The following is a 13,216-nucleotide window of genomic DNA, read 5'->3' on the forward strand; positions in this document are numbered from 1 at the left end:
AACAAAAAAAGTCTAAAAAACTATAAATTCATGGTTGACATTGTTTCCCCCTTCATCACAGTGAAGAAGGCATTCCATTTTTTTTTTTTTTTTAGTTTCCATTGCTTCGGTTGAAAAGTTAGCTGTAATTCTAACCATGGGTCCTTTGAAGATAATATGTCTTTTCCTCTGACTGCTTTTAGGACTTTCTCTTTGTCTTTGATTTTCTTTAGTTTCACTACAATATATTCATGTATTAGTTTCTCCACTTGACATTCATTTGGGCTTTTTGAATTGTAAACTGATGATTTCAATCAATCCTAGAAAACTCTTAACCATCAGCTCTTGAAATATTGTCTTTGCTTCATTATATCTTTCCTTTCCTTCTAAGTTTCCAGTTAAACACTTATACCTTCTCACTCCATCTGCCTAGGATTTTAGTCATTCATTGTTCATTTTTCATATATTTTTATTTCTTCATATTGCCTTTTGTGTTTTCTGAACCATGTTCCATTTCACTAATCTTTTCATAAAATTATTAAAATTCTTTTATTAATCTTATTTGTAGGATTTAAAAATTTAGGTGATTTTATTTTATTTCTATAAGAGCCTAGTATGGCTCTTTTCCAAATTTTCTAGATCTTTGTTTAATTTCCCACTCCTTGGATATAGTTTCAAGGTCATCCTTTGTTTCTTTAGACATAGTTGGTTTACAATCTATATGTGATGATTCTGTTATATAATTCTTTGTTAATCTGTTTCTGTTTTTCTTATATCTGCTGGTTCAAACAAATGGAGTTTTGCTTCTTGGCATGCCTGGTTATGTTTGGATGTGTATTTTTAAAAATATTGAAGAATTTGAAACTTTGGATATAAGTACTTTCCTCCAAAGAGAAGTGAGTTGCTCCTGCTAGGTTTCTGAGAGTGAAACCAGTCCATGATCACCAAATCCAAGGACTGAAGTTCTCTCCAATCATAGACCATTCCAGCATAATACTTAACTCTGAATTAGGGGTAGTCTACTTCTAATTCAAACTCATCTTGAGGGTGCAGTCCTTTGAGGATAAGCTTGTTGTGGAGAAAGTCTTTTTGTTTGTTTTAAGTCCCCCTTTCTGTAGACTTAGGGTTTTGATTGCCATCCCTCCTGCCTGCACGGGAATGATAGCTCAGCATTGCCAAGAGTACCATATCCTTGGGTCAAAACTTTCTTCCATGCTCACTGATCTCTTTGGTCCTATTTTCCTTTAATTTTGGTCTGATAGTTCCTTACTGTCACGATGGCTCTGAAGTGACTTTAAGAAGATGCTTGTTAATATTTTGTCCAGATTTTAAAGTTATTTTAACAGGAAAGTCTGTTAACTTAACCTACCTTATCATTGCTAAAAAAAGAAAATTACCTATGTCTCATTTTAAATAGTATATTGAGCCAGACCTATTTATGGTCGCCTTAGTTTCTTTAAGAAAGGAGCTACTTTTAAAGGGAAGATGGAAGTTGAGGTTAAAAATGTAATTTAAAAAAATATAAACTTATTTTTATTTTTTTATTTTTTAAAGATTTTATTTATTTATTAGAGCGAGAGAGAGAGAAAGCACAAGCAGCGGGAGTGGCAGGCAGATGGAGAAGCAGGCTCCCCACTGAGCAAGGAGCCCGAAGAGGGACTCGATCCCATGACCCTGGGATCATGACCTGAGCCGAAGGCAGACGCTTAACTGGCTGAGCCACCCAGATGTCCCTATAAACTTATTTTTAAAAGCCATAAAGAAAAGAATTAGACTACATAAGGACTAAGAGAAAAGAGACTTATTCAGAAAAAAAAAAAGTCATAGAGAAGTTCAAATATCTAATGGAGGAAAAAATTGCAACATAAATGACAAAGAGCTAATTTTTTAATATCAAAAAAGTCTCACAAATCAATAAGCAAAAGGTAAATTTCTCAAAAGGAAAATGAACAAGGCTATAATAGGCATCTCACAGAAAAGAGTCTTTAAAGTTCTTTAGTCTATGAAAAGATGTTCAACATCATCCATAACTAAGACTATGCAAATTAGAACAACAATGATTTCTCACTTATCATATTATTAAATTTAGCTCATCAGAAAGTTTAAAAGTTGAAAGAGTACATACCTTTATTTAGGAAGGGAGTACATGAAAATATTAACAGCTCTTACCTTTGAAAGGTTGGCCTAGGATTGAGTGAAGGGGAGAAGACATTTTATTTTCACAGTGTATGCTTTTATAGTATTTGGGAAAATTTTACTTTATACATTTTTACATAAAAGTTTAAAATTTTAGAGTCAAACGCCTAGATACTTTTTTCTTTAAATTTTGGGGAAAGTTTTTCTGTGTTCAAAGTGATGGAGCATAAAGGATGTTTGAGTTGTAGAAAGCATTATTAGTTTACTACGTGCCTGCTTGGTTAATACAATGGTGAGTGGAGCAGAAATGTTTGCTAAAAAATAAGGCACAAGTGCTTATGCTTTCTGGATTCTGATTAAAATTACAGCAGCACAGATCCACAGGACGTTCCTTGTAGTTAAGTATTTCCTTTTTCTACTTTGATGTCAGAGCGAGGCACCAGCTGTGACATTGCAGAAATCAGGTGGAACATAGTTTATACGTTTGTGTCTCCTTGGAAGCCCAAGGGGCCTCATGTTTTACGTAGAATCAAGGGAATTGGTGCATCTTGAATGAAATCAGGAACTTAAATTACTATGCTGAATAAAGGTGTTCTAAACATTAAAATTTTAAAAATTTACACATAGCTTTTGTCTTTCTATTTTGTTTTCTTTCTATGTAACTACTACGTAGATGTGTGTGTGTGTGTGTGTGTGTGTGTGTGTGTGTGTGATTTTTGTTTTAATTGCTATTGAAGGAAGTGATTCCTTTTAAATAGTTGTGTGTTTTGTGGGGTTTTTTTTAACTAATGAAGTTATTAATTCTTTCTTTTTGATCCCCTTTGATTGGACTTAGATCCTTGCATGCTGAGCAGCTCGTCTTAGATATACTTGGTACGGTTACTTTAAGAATCAGAATGCCAGCTCATGCCTGGAATAAAGAGGAGGCATACAGTTATAATTCTAGAACTCTCGGGCCCTCATGGTTAGGCTGTAGGACTTAAAAATATTACAAAGAAGGGGCACCTGGGTGGCTCAGTCGGTTAAGTGTCTGACTCTTCGTTTCGGCTCAGGTCATGATCTCAGGGTACTGAGGTGGAGCCCCACACTGGGCTCCGCACTCAGTGCAGAATGTGCTTGTCCCTCTCCCTCTGCTTCTCCCTGTGCTCTCTATCTCTGTGTGTGTCTCTCTCTGGAATAAATAAATAAAATCTTCAAAAAAATTACAAAGAAGAAAAGGCAACACCCACCATAACAATTCATATTTTATGTGATTTTTACAGTGACCAAAGTAAGATAGTTTGATTCTCCATAACTATACCAAACATAATATTTAAGTTTTCTGATCATGTCTGATCTCTGGATTGATGGGGGGGGGAGGAGAATGAAATGTCTAATGCTTGTGCTATAACTTCACCTTGGAGAAAAGATAGCCTAGTAGTCATTCTAGAATAAATCTCAAAGTGTGTTTGTACTTTGTTAACTTCTAGGTGAAAAAGTCTTTTTATCTCTGTATGGAGCTGCCATAGACATGAATATAAGGCTGGACAGGAATTCCTTGATCATTGAGAAAACCTACATATCTCTGTCCAATCAACGAACTGTAACTATTCACAACCGCAGTAACATCATTGCCCATTTCCAGTGGAAGATATTTGCTACCCAGGAAGAGGAAGAAAGAGAAAAGTATAGGTTTGTAAGAAAAATCACCAATATGCTGGAATTTGGGGGAACTCAAAGCTCAGTTATTATGAAAAAATCTGTGACTTTTGTGGTAAGTTTTTAACCAACTCAAACAAGGTCAGATTTTTATAACTTGGTTCCGGTGTATGATGCTCCTTTTTTTCATTTAAAGAACTTGAATTGAGCTATGTGGAATATAATGTTGTCCATCCCCAGTTAATCTTAACCTGGTTATAATTTATTAATAGCTAAACTCCTGGATTTTAAAGACCAAATATATCGTTTTTCACTAGTCTCTCAAAACTAATGTACAGGACTGTATTTTGTTTCATAACCCTAATCAGATTGGTCAGATTTCATAGTTTCTAAAAATAATCTCTTTTGGATTGGGATCAGTGTGGATTTTTTTTTCAGTGAGAAAATATTTCCAGAAAATATGAAGAATGAGGGAAAAGAAGGGCTTAGATATAATGGCTTTTATATTCTCAGCTTTAGTAGCCTTGTTCAATCCCTGCTAACCATATAATTTAATAATGATTTCTTGTTGGTATCTTTAATATTCTACTTTTTAGAATACTTCAGGCAGTGGAAAAAATAAAGTGGCAAACCAAACTCTTTTAACTAATCTCATCACTGTTAAATTTTAAATATTTCTTTTTACTGAATCTATCTCTGCCTCTTTTAAAGTCCATTTCCATTTTTATCTCCTTCCACCCTCCCTGAATTAGCACTTTCGCTGCTTTCATTAGAATTTATTTCAGCCTTTTTTATTTGCCTCTCCATTTTCATTAAAGATTAGCCCTGGGAAACTTCAAAGCTTTGTTTAAAACCAAGTTAGTATGTGATAAAAATAAAAGTCTTAGGTCCACAGAAACCAGGCAGAAATCCCCCAGTGTTTTGTCCCTAATTGAATCAGAAGGAGCCGTGACAATGGCAGGACACAGTGGATCAGAGGCTTTATCATTCAGACAATGAGATTTAATCACTGGATTGCCACTGTGCCATCTTTAAAAAGTGAGAAAAGGAAAGCCTTTCCTGCCTAAAAACTTCAGTTTGCCTCATAGCATAGAAATACTAGTAGTTCAAAAAGGCAAGAGGAAACTGCTCATCCACTGCTTCATCTGTCCTGATTCCCCCATTCATGAGTGTCCCAACAATCAGAATGGCCCAAGCATGCTTAAAGATAAAATGGGAGAGCAGGTACAAACAAGGGACACTCCAGTAAACACAGTGTTTCAATATCCTGCTTGTCCTGTGGGCATAATCTTTTGGAGAGAATGGTTACACACCATCAGAAGGAAAGCTAGCTTTACCTTCAACTATGTGCATTTGACCATATGTATAACACATGACTGATGCCACGCCAATGTCCAAAAAGTGTTTAAGGAAGCTAATTTCAACAGTGAAACTCAAGAAAAACTTAAACCAATTATTATCAGAGGTTCCAGGGATAGCGAATACAATTTCAACGACGCCTGGATAGACATTTCTTTCTTTTATTCCTCTACTTTACCTCCCCCGATACTCATACCCTTTTATCTCTTTCATATTATCCTGGACCTTATTCTTCCTTTTCTCTTATGTTGTCTTTCTTTTGCTATCTTTCTTGCTCTATTAGTTCCTATAGCAAATTTTTTTTTGTAGCAAGGGAATAATATGGAATGGCATTTTCATAATCGTGATTGGAAGCCTACTTTGATCATCTAGGATCTTGCCCCTCCATTAAACAATGAACTTGAAAAGTGGGTTCAGATGACTAAATAAGAATACTTCCATTTTCACTTTGAGTGACACATGGCAACACAATTCATGTTTCTCCAAACTGGATTGGTTGATCTAAGTGAAGAGGTTATTGAATATGCTGCTCTTTACCTTTTCCAAACTCCACCTTTCCTAGGGCCAGATGGCCAGGGTAAGAGGGAAATAGAGTTAGAGGAGAAATAGGCCATTTATGCCCAATTTCTTATTTGGCCAGGTTGTCTTTTCTGTTTTATGCCTCTCTTGTTCCTTGTTATATCCCCAACCATGCCATAACTTTCATTTTTCAATGTATTTTTTAAATTGAAGTTCGTGTTATTCATCATGAATTCTTGTACTGGACATAACTAGCCATGGAATGCCCATCCTCTCGAAAAGCAAGACAAATACAGAGAGGTTTGCCTTTTACTGAACATTTAGTTTGGTCTTCAACTTGGAACAGAGAGAATCTGTTCTAAATGGGCTCATGCATACTTTGAGAGAATAAAGTTTCCCTTTGTAGCTCCCCAAGGACCCAAGATTTAAAACTTCAGTGTAGATTTTTAGGTGAGACTCAAGAGTCTGCCCACTGCTGTCCAGTTATAATATGGCTTAAAGCTTGTCCTAAGGCATTCATCTTACAGAAGCTGAAAGTTGCTCAATGGTCGCATTGAAAATGCTACTCACTTTAATGGGTACCCTCAAGACCCTATTCTAGTCATTGAGGTTTCTGTCCTCCAGCATCTTTTTTTTAAAAGATTCATTTATTTATTTAAGAAATCAAGTGCAGGGGGGAGGGGCACAGGGAGAGGGAGAGAGAGTCTCAAGCCAACTCCTCGCTGAGCTCAGAGCCCTTGATGTGGGACTCAATCTCAGGACCCTGAGATCATGATCTGAGCCGAAACCAAGAGTCAGACACTTAACTGACTGAGCCACCCAGGCACCCCTGTCCTCCCGCATCTTGATGATGTGACCTGAGTCAAGACTTGGATATCTCTTCTCTCTGTGGAGGAATTCCAGCCTTAATCAGGAATAGGAAACCCTATTCCTTTCTGGCAGTTTATTATTTCCATTCCAAGAAGGATGACTTACTCTCAAACCAAAACATGTTGGTACAAACTTTAGGACATATTCCATATTTGAGGTCCTTGGGCTAATCCCAGGCTCTAGACTCTAACAATGAAGATGTCACTCCCCCTAGGAAGAAGTTCTGGGCTTTAAGTTTTGTTTTTGTTTTTTCATTTTTTAAAACCTTCAGAATGAGATATAGGGACCTCTAAAAAATTATCTTTTGGGTCTTTCTCTTTGTTGATTTTTTTGGGGGACTTGCAGAGAAATTGATCTCTTCAGAAAAAGAAGGTGCATTCATCTCTCCCTATTTCTTCCCCCTTGTCCTGAGGGATTATAAAACATCCTACAAGATTCTTTCATACTCATTCTTACCACAGTTTATTATATTCAGAGACATGGCATGAGGTTTTGAGGATTTTTGCTCCCATTTCTCCATGAAGGTCATGGCCATTGTTTTAATAGCATTTGGCTCCAATTCTAGATTTGTTCTATACAAGAATTCCTAGAATCCTCAATGGAACCCCCACAAAGTTGTCAGCATGGATTTATTCCACAACATTCAGGTGTAGGAAGTGACATTTTCTCTAGATAGATCAGTTTTAATTGGGCTTTGAGCCTGACACCTGGCTAATAATAAATTTAATCTTAGTTGTGTTTGGGAGTCCCTTCTCTTCCCCAGGGTGATATAAGAATCTGAAGACTTGGATGGTACTTGGTAAACAGGAAGGCAGACCTAGTCTTCACTTTATAATAGTCATCACAGAGTTGCTCAGTGTCCAGGGTCACATGGTCCATTTGAAGATGGATGACTTCATCTTTTCCATGCCAAGTGTGGTCCTGAGAGTATTTCTTTCTTGAAGGCGAAAACTCTTGAGTTTTTAATCTGCTCAGCATCCAGTTACACTTCTTGGGGGTGCTGCAAAGGAGCAGGGTCTCTAGCACCTCAATATAAGGGAGCATTACTGGTCTAATGCTACTGTACCTGAGACACAAGGCTTTCCCATTCATTATAATCCACAGGCTGGATTTGATGCCTGAAAGTGGCTACCAGACCATTTGTAAAATGGGTTACTGAGAGAGAGGGCTAGTGTGTTGTTCTGCTCTCTGATGAAAGGTTTCCTTATCTGTAAAACAGAAGCACCTCTGAATACAGGAGACCATGAATAGCAGCAGGACAAGATGGCCCAGCAATAGACTGAGGTTTATAGGAACCCTTGTTGGAGTCAGCTCGGGTCAAGGTGTTTCATGTTCCCTTCTTAGACTCTCAGCCATGGCTCCAGTTGTCTAATCAGAGGGCAAAGAGGAAGACATACAGTGCATCATGACCCCCTTTGCATTATGTGGCTGTGAGTGATTCATGAGTCCCAGCAGTGTGGGAGAAGAGCATTTGGGAATTTTTGTTTCATTCTCTTTTGTTTTCTTTTGTAAGGTTTGAATCAATCATACTCATCAGTTCATGCAGTGTATCATCCTTGGTCCATATAAGACTTTTTATTTCCACACCGCATTCCCATTAACCCCCTAAAGAAATGGAATGCTTATGATTCCCATTATTTGTTTAAATAATCCTTTAATCTCTCCCATCAAATTTACCCACATTTGTTAGTATTATTGCAAGCACTTTGATGAACATCTTTCTGGCTGTGTCATTGTTTATATCCGTGATTGTTTCTTCAGGATATATTCCCAAAGGTAGGTATCATAAATTCCACTCACAGGAGTTAAATGGTTTCCTTTCTTTCTGTGGACTGACTTCTCTTTATTTGTCCCGCTCTGCGCAGCAGTGTAGAAGGACGGCTGCTCTGTTACCTTGGACACTGCTTTCCAGCTAGGGTGAAAAGGAAGCACAGGGTGCTTTCTTCCTGGGACACAAAACACATTGAACCCATTTCTTTGACTTCTTTATCCTCTGTGACCAAAGGGCCCTGAATGCCAAGTCATTAAAAAAAGCTGTTTGGGGGCGCCTGGGTGGCTCAGTCGTTAAGGGTCTGCCTTCCACTTGGGTCGTGATCCCAGGGTCCTTGGATCGAGCCCCGCATCGGGCTCCCTGCTCAGCAGGGAGTCTGCTTCTCCCTCTCCCACTCCCCCTGCTTGTGTTCCCTCTTTCACTGTGTCTCTCTCTGTCAAATAAATGAATAAAATCTTTGAAAAAAAAAAAAGAGCTGTTTGGCGTTGCTGAACATAGAGTCTGCATGAAGTCATTTAGAAAATAGTTGGGGCTGGGACAGGAATTCAGTGACCCAGAATTCTTACTGAGCACTCAGTTAGCTGAATAAATTGTCTATCACCATTGGCAATATCAGCAAAATGCTGGGAAAATGGTCCTATGTCCTGGGAGGAGATAAAATCCAGTCTTCAAAGTGCAGATGAAGTAACAGGTACTAGGAGTAATGTGAACACAGCTTTGGTGAGGACAATGAGGAAAGGGTTGGGGAAGGCTGCTTTTCTGACTTATAACGATGGATATTAAGAGCTAGAAGGAGAGAAAAAAGGAGGTGTCTTTAGGTGTGGTTTGAGCATTTTATAAGCTTGAGAGCTTGGTAGTTGCCCATGGTTGACCCGGAGAGAAAACAATATTCATTGAGTACCTGCTCTGTCCCAGGAACTGTCAGGTCCTTGATCACATTTTATCCTCAACACATCTTTATGATGGGGGAGCTCCTATTATCTCTGTTGTATAGGTGAAGGCGCTGAGGCTGTTAAGAATTCAGGAACCTCCAAAGTCATAGAGCTAGTAAATGATAGCAGAATCAGTATCCCAGCCTAGTCCTTGCTGGTTCCAGATTCTGTTCTCTAGGTAACTAACAGCTAAGAAAGAATTAAAGCTAAGTAAGTTTGAAAAGAAACAAAATTGTTTTTCTAGTGTGAGAGGCATGGTAGATACTAAATATTTAAAAAGCAGCCTGGGAAACATAATTATCTGAAAGAAAATATTTGTCTAAATATACATAAAGCCTCAGTAGTAAGCAAATGAGCATTGAGTAGAACAGGAAGCCCAGGAGGGCTTGTTGAAGGAAGTGACTAAAGTTGAGCACACTGATGCTCTTGAGAGGTTAAAGTCCAAGTTCACTCAGCTCGTATGTTACAGACTTACAGCAAAAAGGGACCACCTAAGGGTGATGGGCGAGACCACTTTCAGGAGGATGGACGGGAGGGGAGCCCTTTACAGTGTTCTTCATGGGAACACCAAAAGAAATCTCATTTCCTGTCTTTTCTTTAGGGTCTGTGATGATCTGAGCAAAAAGGAAAAGAATGAGACCGATGAGCTTCTTGAAGAGTGCATTATTGATCCTTCCCTCCGAGAACAACTTTCCATTCTCTCCCGCACCTTTGAGAATCAGAGGAGGCTGGTTCAGGCAAACAGCATGCTCTTCTTGAGTAACATTTTCACTATTGAGCCCCTGGTGAGCACATAAATAAAATCTGACTATACAGTAAACGTAAGTGCGTGCACAGGGCTTATTTTGATAAAAGTACTCACTCTGGGATTGATAATGAGTTCTGAGAGAATAAAGATTTCAGCTGAAAGCCTCATATCAGTATGAGATAGTGACTGAAGGCTAACGGTAAGAATGCTCACAGGTCACATTCATAGGTCATGCATTCTACCCACCAATTGCTGTGTTAAACACATCTCATATGTGTTACTCAGTTTATCTCATTTGTATATATGTTATCTTACTACAACCTTATATCACCAGTTCTGCATTCTACAGATGAGGAAATTAAGACAGAAAAATTCGGTAACTTGGTCCAAGCCAAACAGTGTCCGCATTTAGAAATGTATCCCTGACCACCCTGACTCTAGGGCAAGTTTTCTCAACCTCTGCACTGATGACCTCTAGAGCTAGATAATTCTTTGTCCTGTACATTGTAGGATGTTTAATAGCACCCCTGACCTTTAGCCACCGGTTGCTAATTGTGACAGCCCACAGTGTCTCCAGCCATTGTTACATGTTCCCCTCGTGGGCAAAATCACTTGGGTTGAGAACTGCTTTGTCCTTAATTCACTCAATAAAAAGTTACTGACTGTATGTTCTATATTAGGGACTCCGTGTGTACAAGGCACGAGTGAACAAAACAGGCATAGTCCTCGACCTCACTGGTGAGGGCTGGGCCAGACCTAAAACAGGGTTGGTCTGATTCCACAGACCCAACTCTTGACCACATTCCCTACTGCTTCAAAATGAAAGTAGCTAATGCCTTCTATATTTACTATGTGCTAGGCACTGTGCATGACCTTACCACCTAGCAAGCATAGAATGATGGGAGGGTAAAGATAGCAATAGAAGTTGAGAAAGCCTTGGGGTGCTTGGGTGGCTCAGTTGGTGAAGCGTCCAACTCTTGATTTTGGCTCAGGTCATGATCTCAGGATTGTGAGATCGAGCCCCACATCTGGCTCTGCATTGGGCTCCGTGCTGGGCATAGATCCTGCTTAAGATTCTCTCTCTCTCCCTCTGCCCCTCCCCCTCTGCTCTTGTGCATGCTAGCTCTCTCTCGCTCTCTCTCAAAAAAGAAGAAGTAGTAGTAGTAGTAGTCATAGTCGTAGTCGTAGTTGTAGTAGTAGTAGTAGAGAAAGCCCAAAGCTAATTGGAGCTGCTGGATTGTTACTATTCAAACCATTTGGAGAGAAGATATGGGCACATGGACATTAGAATGCAAGATCACTGGTGGGAAATGCCACTGACTTGTGGAGACCTGTTTTCCTTATGTCTGCACTTCCAAACTTTTTAAAGGATAGAAGATAGAAAGGGACTCCATAGAAAAATAAGTTTCACAAACAGGGGGTTCAATATTGTTTGAAAGGTTTCTTTGCTTTAAGATGTCTAAGTTTTTAATATGATAATGTGCATTATAATTTCCAAGAGAGAGCCTTCTCCTTGGAGACATGTTTTGGGACTATTGTTTTGCAGGACCTGCTGTGTGAATCTCTGGTGAAGACAGTCAGTATACTAGTTCAGATGTTGAGGTGATTATCATAGGCCAAATTAGAGAAGATTTCTTGGGATCAGACCTTGAATTAGGTCTTGCAGGACAGGGCTTTTGAAACACAAAATGGGGGATGTGTATGGCATGGATAATTCAAGGTTCCGGGAATGGATCAGTTAGCTTGAAGTAAAGGGTTAATGTGGGATAATAAGGTTGGAGATAGGACTTGAGGCTAAATTTTCTCTCACCTCAGAAGACTGTCCAGGGCTCATTTGAGCAAAGGGATCTTCAGATATGATGGTTAAAGGTTAAAACAACATGAACATATAGTCTTGAGAGGATAGGACAGGTGCCTGTGATAATAGGTCAAGCCAGAAGATGTTAAAAAGTTTAAGAAGGCATTATAAGTCCAAGCGAGCAAGGGCTGAGTTGGACAGAGGCAGGGAGGAGCAATCAGTCATGGTAATCTTAGACACGCTGGTAAGGTCCAGAGTATAGACAGTCCAAAATTCTTCCCAGCTGGTATGGGAGATCCAGGCTGATGACTACTGTCCTATTTGTCATAGCTTTCTGGGAATGAATGGCTCTGGGGTGGAAAACATTGGTGGTCAGGAGGAGGTGGGAGGCCCACAGATGAGTTTTGTACATTTTCAATTCAGGAAGTTGAAAGACTAGGGTTACCTCAGATTTCCTTCTCTTCATGAGCTCTTCCATAACTTGAAGCTTCCTACGGAGATGGGGGAGATACATGTGTGTTAAAATGTGGCATTTAATATGATTGCTTTTGAACTTTAGATAGGAACTGAATTGGGTGTTATTATCACAAGGCATCTTTTCACCATTAGGAAGAAAAATCTTTTAAAAATAAGGATATACAGAAGTGGTATCTTTTAAATAAATGAGACTAATTTTGTATATATTGTGTGAAAAAAATCACTGGAAACAGGAAGGGGATAATATTCACTTAGAGTATAAGTGGTGTTTATGGCATCTGTAGTGATTTTGTTTTTTCTGTACACTATTCTCTTTTCTTCTCATGGTATTCATTAGCCGGTTCTTGACAGTTTTTGCAAAATGAAAATGAAGGCATGAAACTTTCCTAGTGTCTCCTTAAAGTTATTCTAGTCAAAACAGCTGAACTCAGTGTCAGTAACAGTGAATTATTTATTAATGTAAAATCTCCCTTTTCCCCCTCCTTCAAGATCCTAATGGTTTTGTAGAAATGCAGTTCTTGAGAATGTAATATAATCTTACCTTGTAAATTAATTTGAAGCTATTTGATAGGGAAATTTTTGCCATTTTATTAGCTTCTTGATGGAAATGTGAGCTATATGCATTTTCTGCTGTTGAGATTTTGGTTTTCTGATACAAGTATTTAATTGCTACAGTAGTTTTGGATGAGAGAGCTGGGAAAGGACTTATAGAAGAGATGAGACCTGAACTGAATTTTGGAGGAAGGAAGATTTAAGTAAGTGGAAAGGAAGGAGAATATTTCTAGTTGGAGAAATTGTGAAAATAAAATATTAAATAACAATGAATGGACTAGTTTTGCTGGGTCAGACAGTCATGGAAGGATGGGAAGGCGAGTAGAGGAAGTCTGGGCTGCCTGGCCAACCTGTTGAATTATAGACTGCAGGCTCCCACTTCCCACAGTGCACTTCTGCACATACTGGATCTGAGGGGGGTTAATGTGTGTTCTTCG

The 13,216-nt window shown here is 38.8% G+C and overlaps 1 protein-coding gene across 1 annotated transcript in view; it reads left to right on the forward strand.

Moving 5' to 3' along the window:
• Positions 1-13,216, forward strand: part of HYDIN (HYDIN axonemal central pair apparatus protein) — a 340,806-nt gene that overhangs the window by 81,673 nt on the left and 245,917 nt on the right. The window contains exons 8-9 of the mRNA XM_032424356.1: positions 3,585-3,786; positions 9,806-9,989. Of these exons, the coding sequence (XP_032280247.1) occupies positions 3,585-3,786; positions 9,806-9,989 (386 nt within the window). The remainder of the gene's footprint in view (positions 1-3,584; positions 3,787-9,805; positions 9,990-13,216) is intronic.

This window comes from Phoca vitulina, unplaced genomic scaffold (assembly GCF_004348235.1).
Source record: "Phoca vitulina isolate PV1807 unplaced genomic scaffold, GSC_HSeal_1.0 scaffold30, whole genome shotgun sequence".
NCBI classification, from domain to species: Eukaryota; Metazoa; Chordata; class Mammalia; order Carnivora; family Phocidae; genus Phoca; species Phoca vitulina.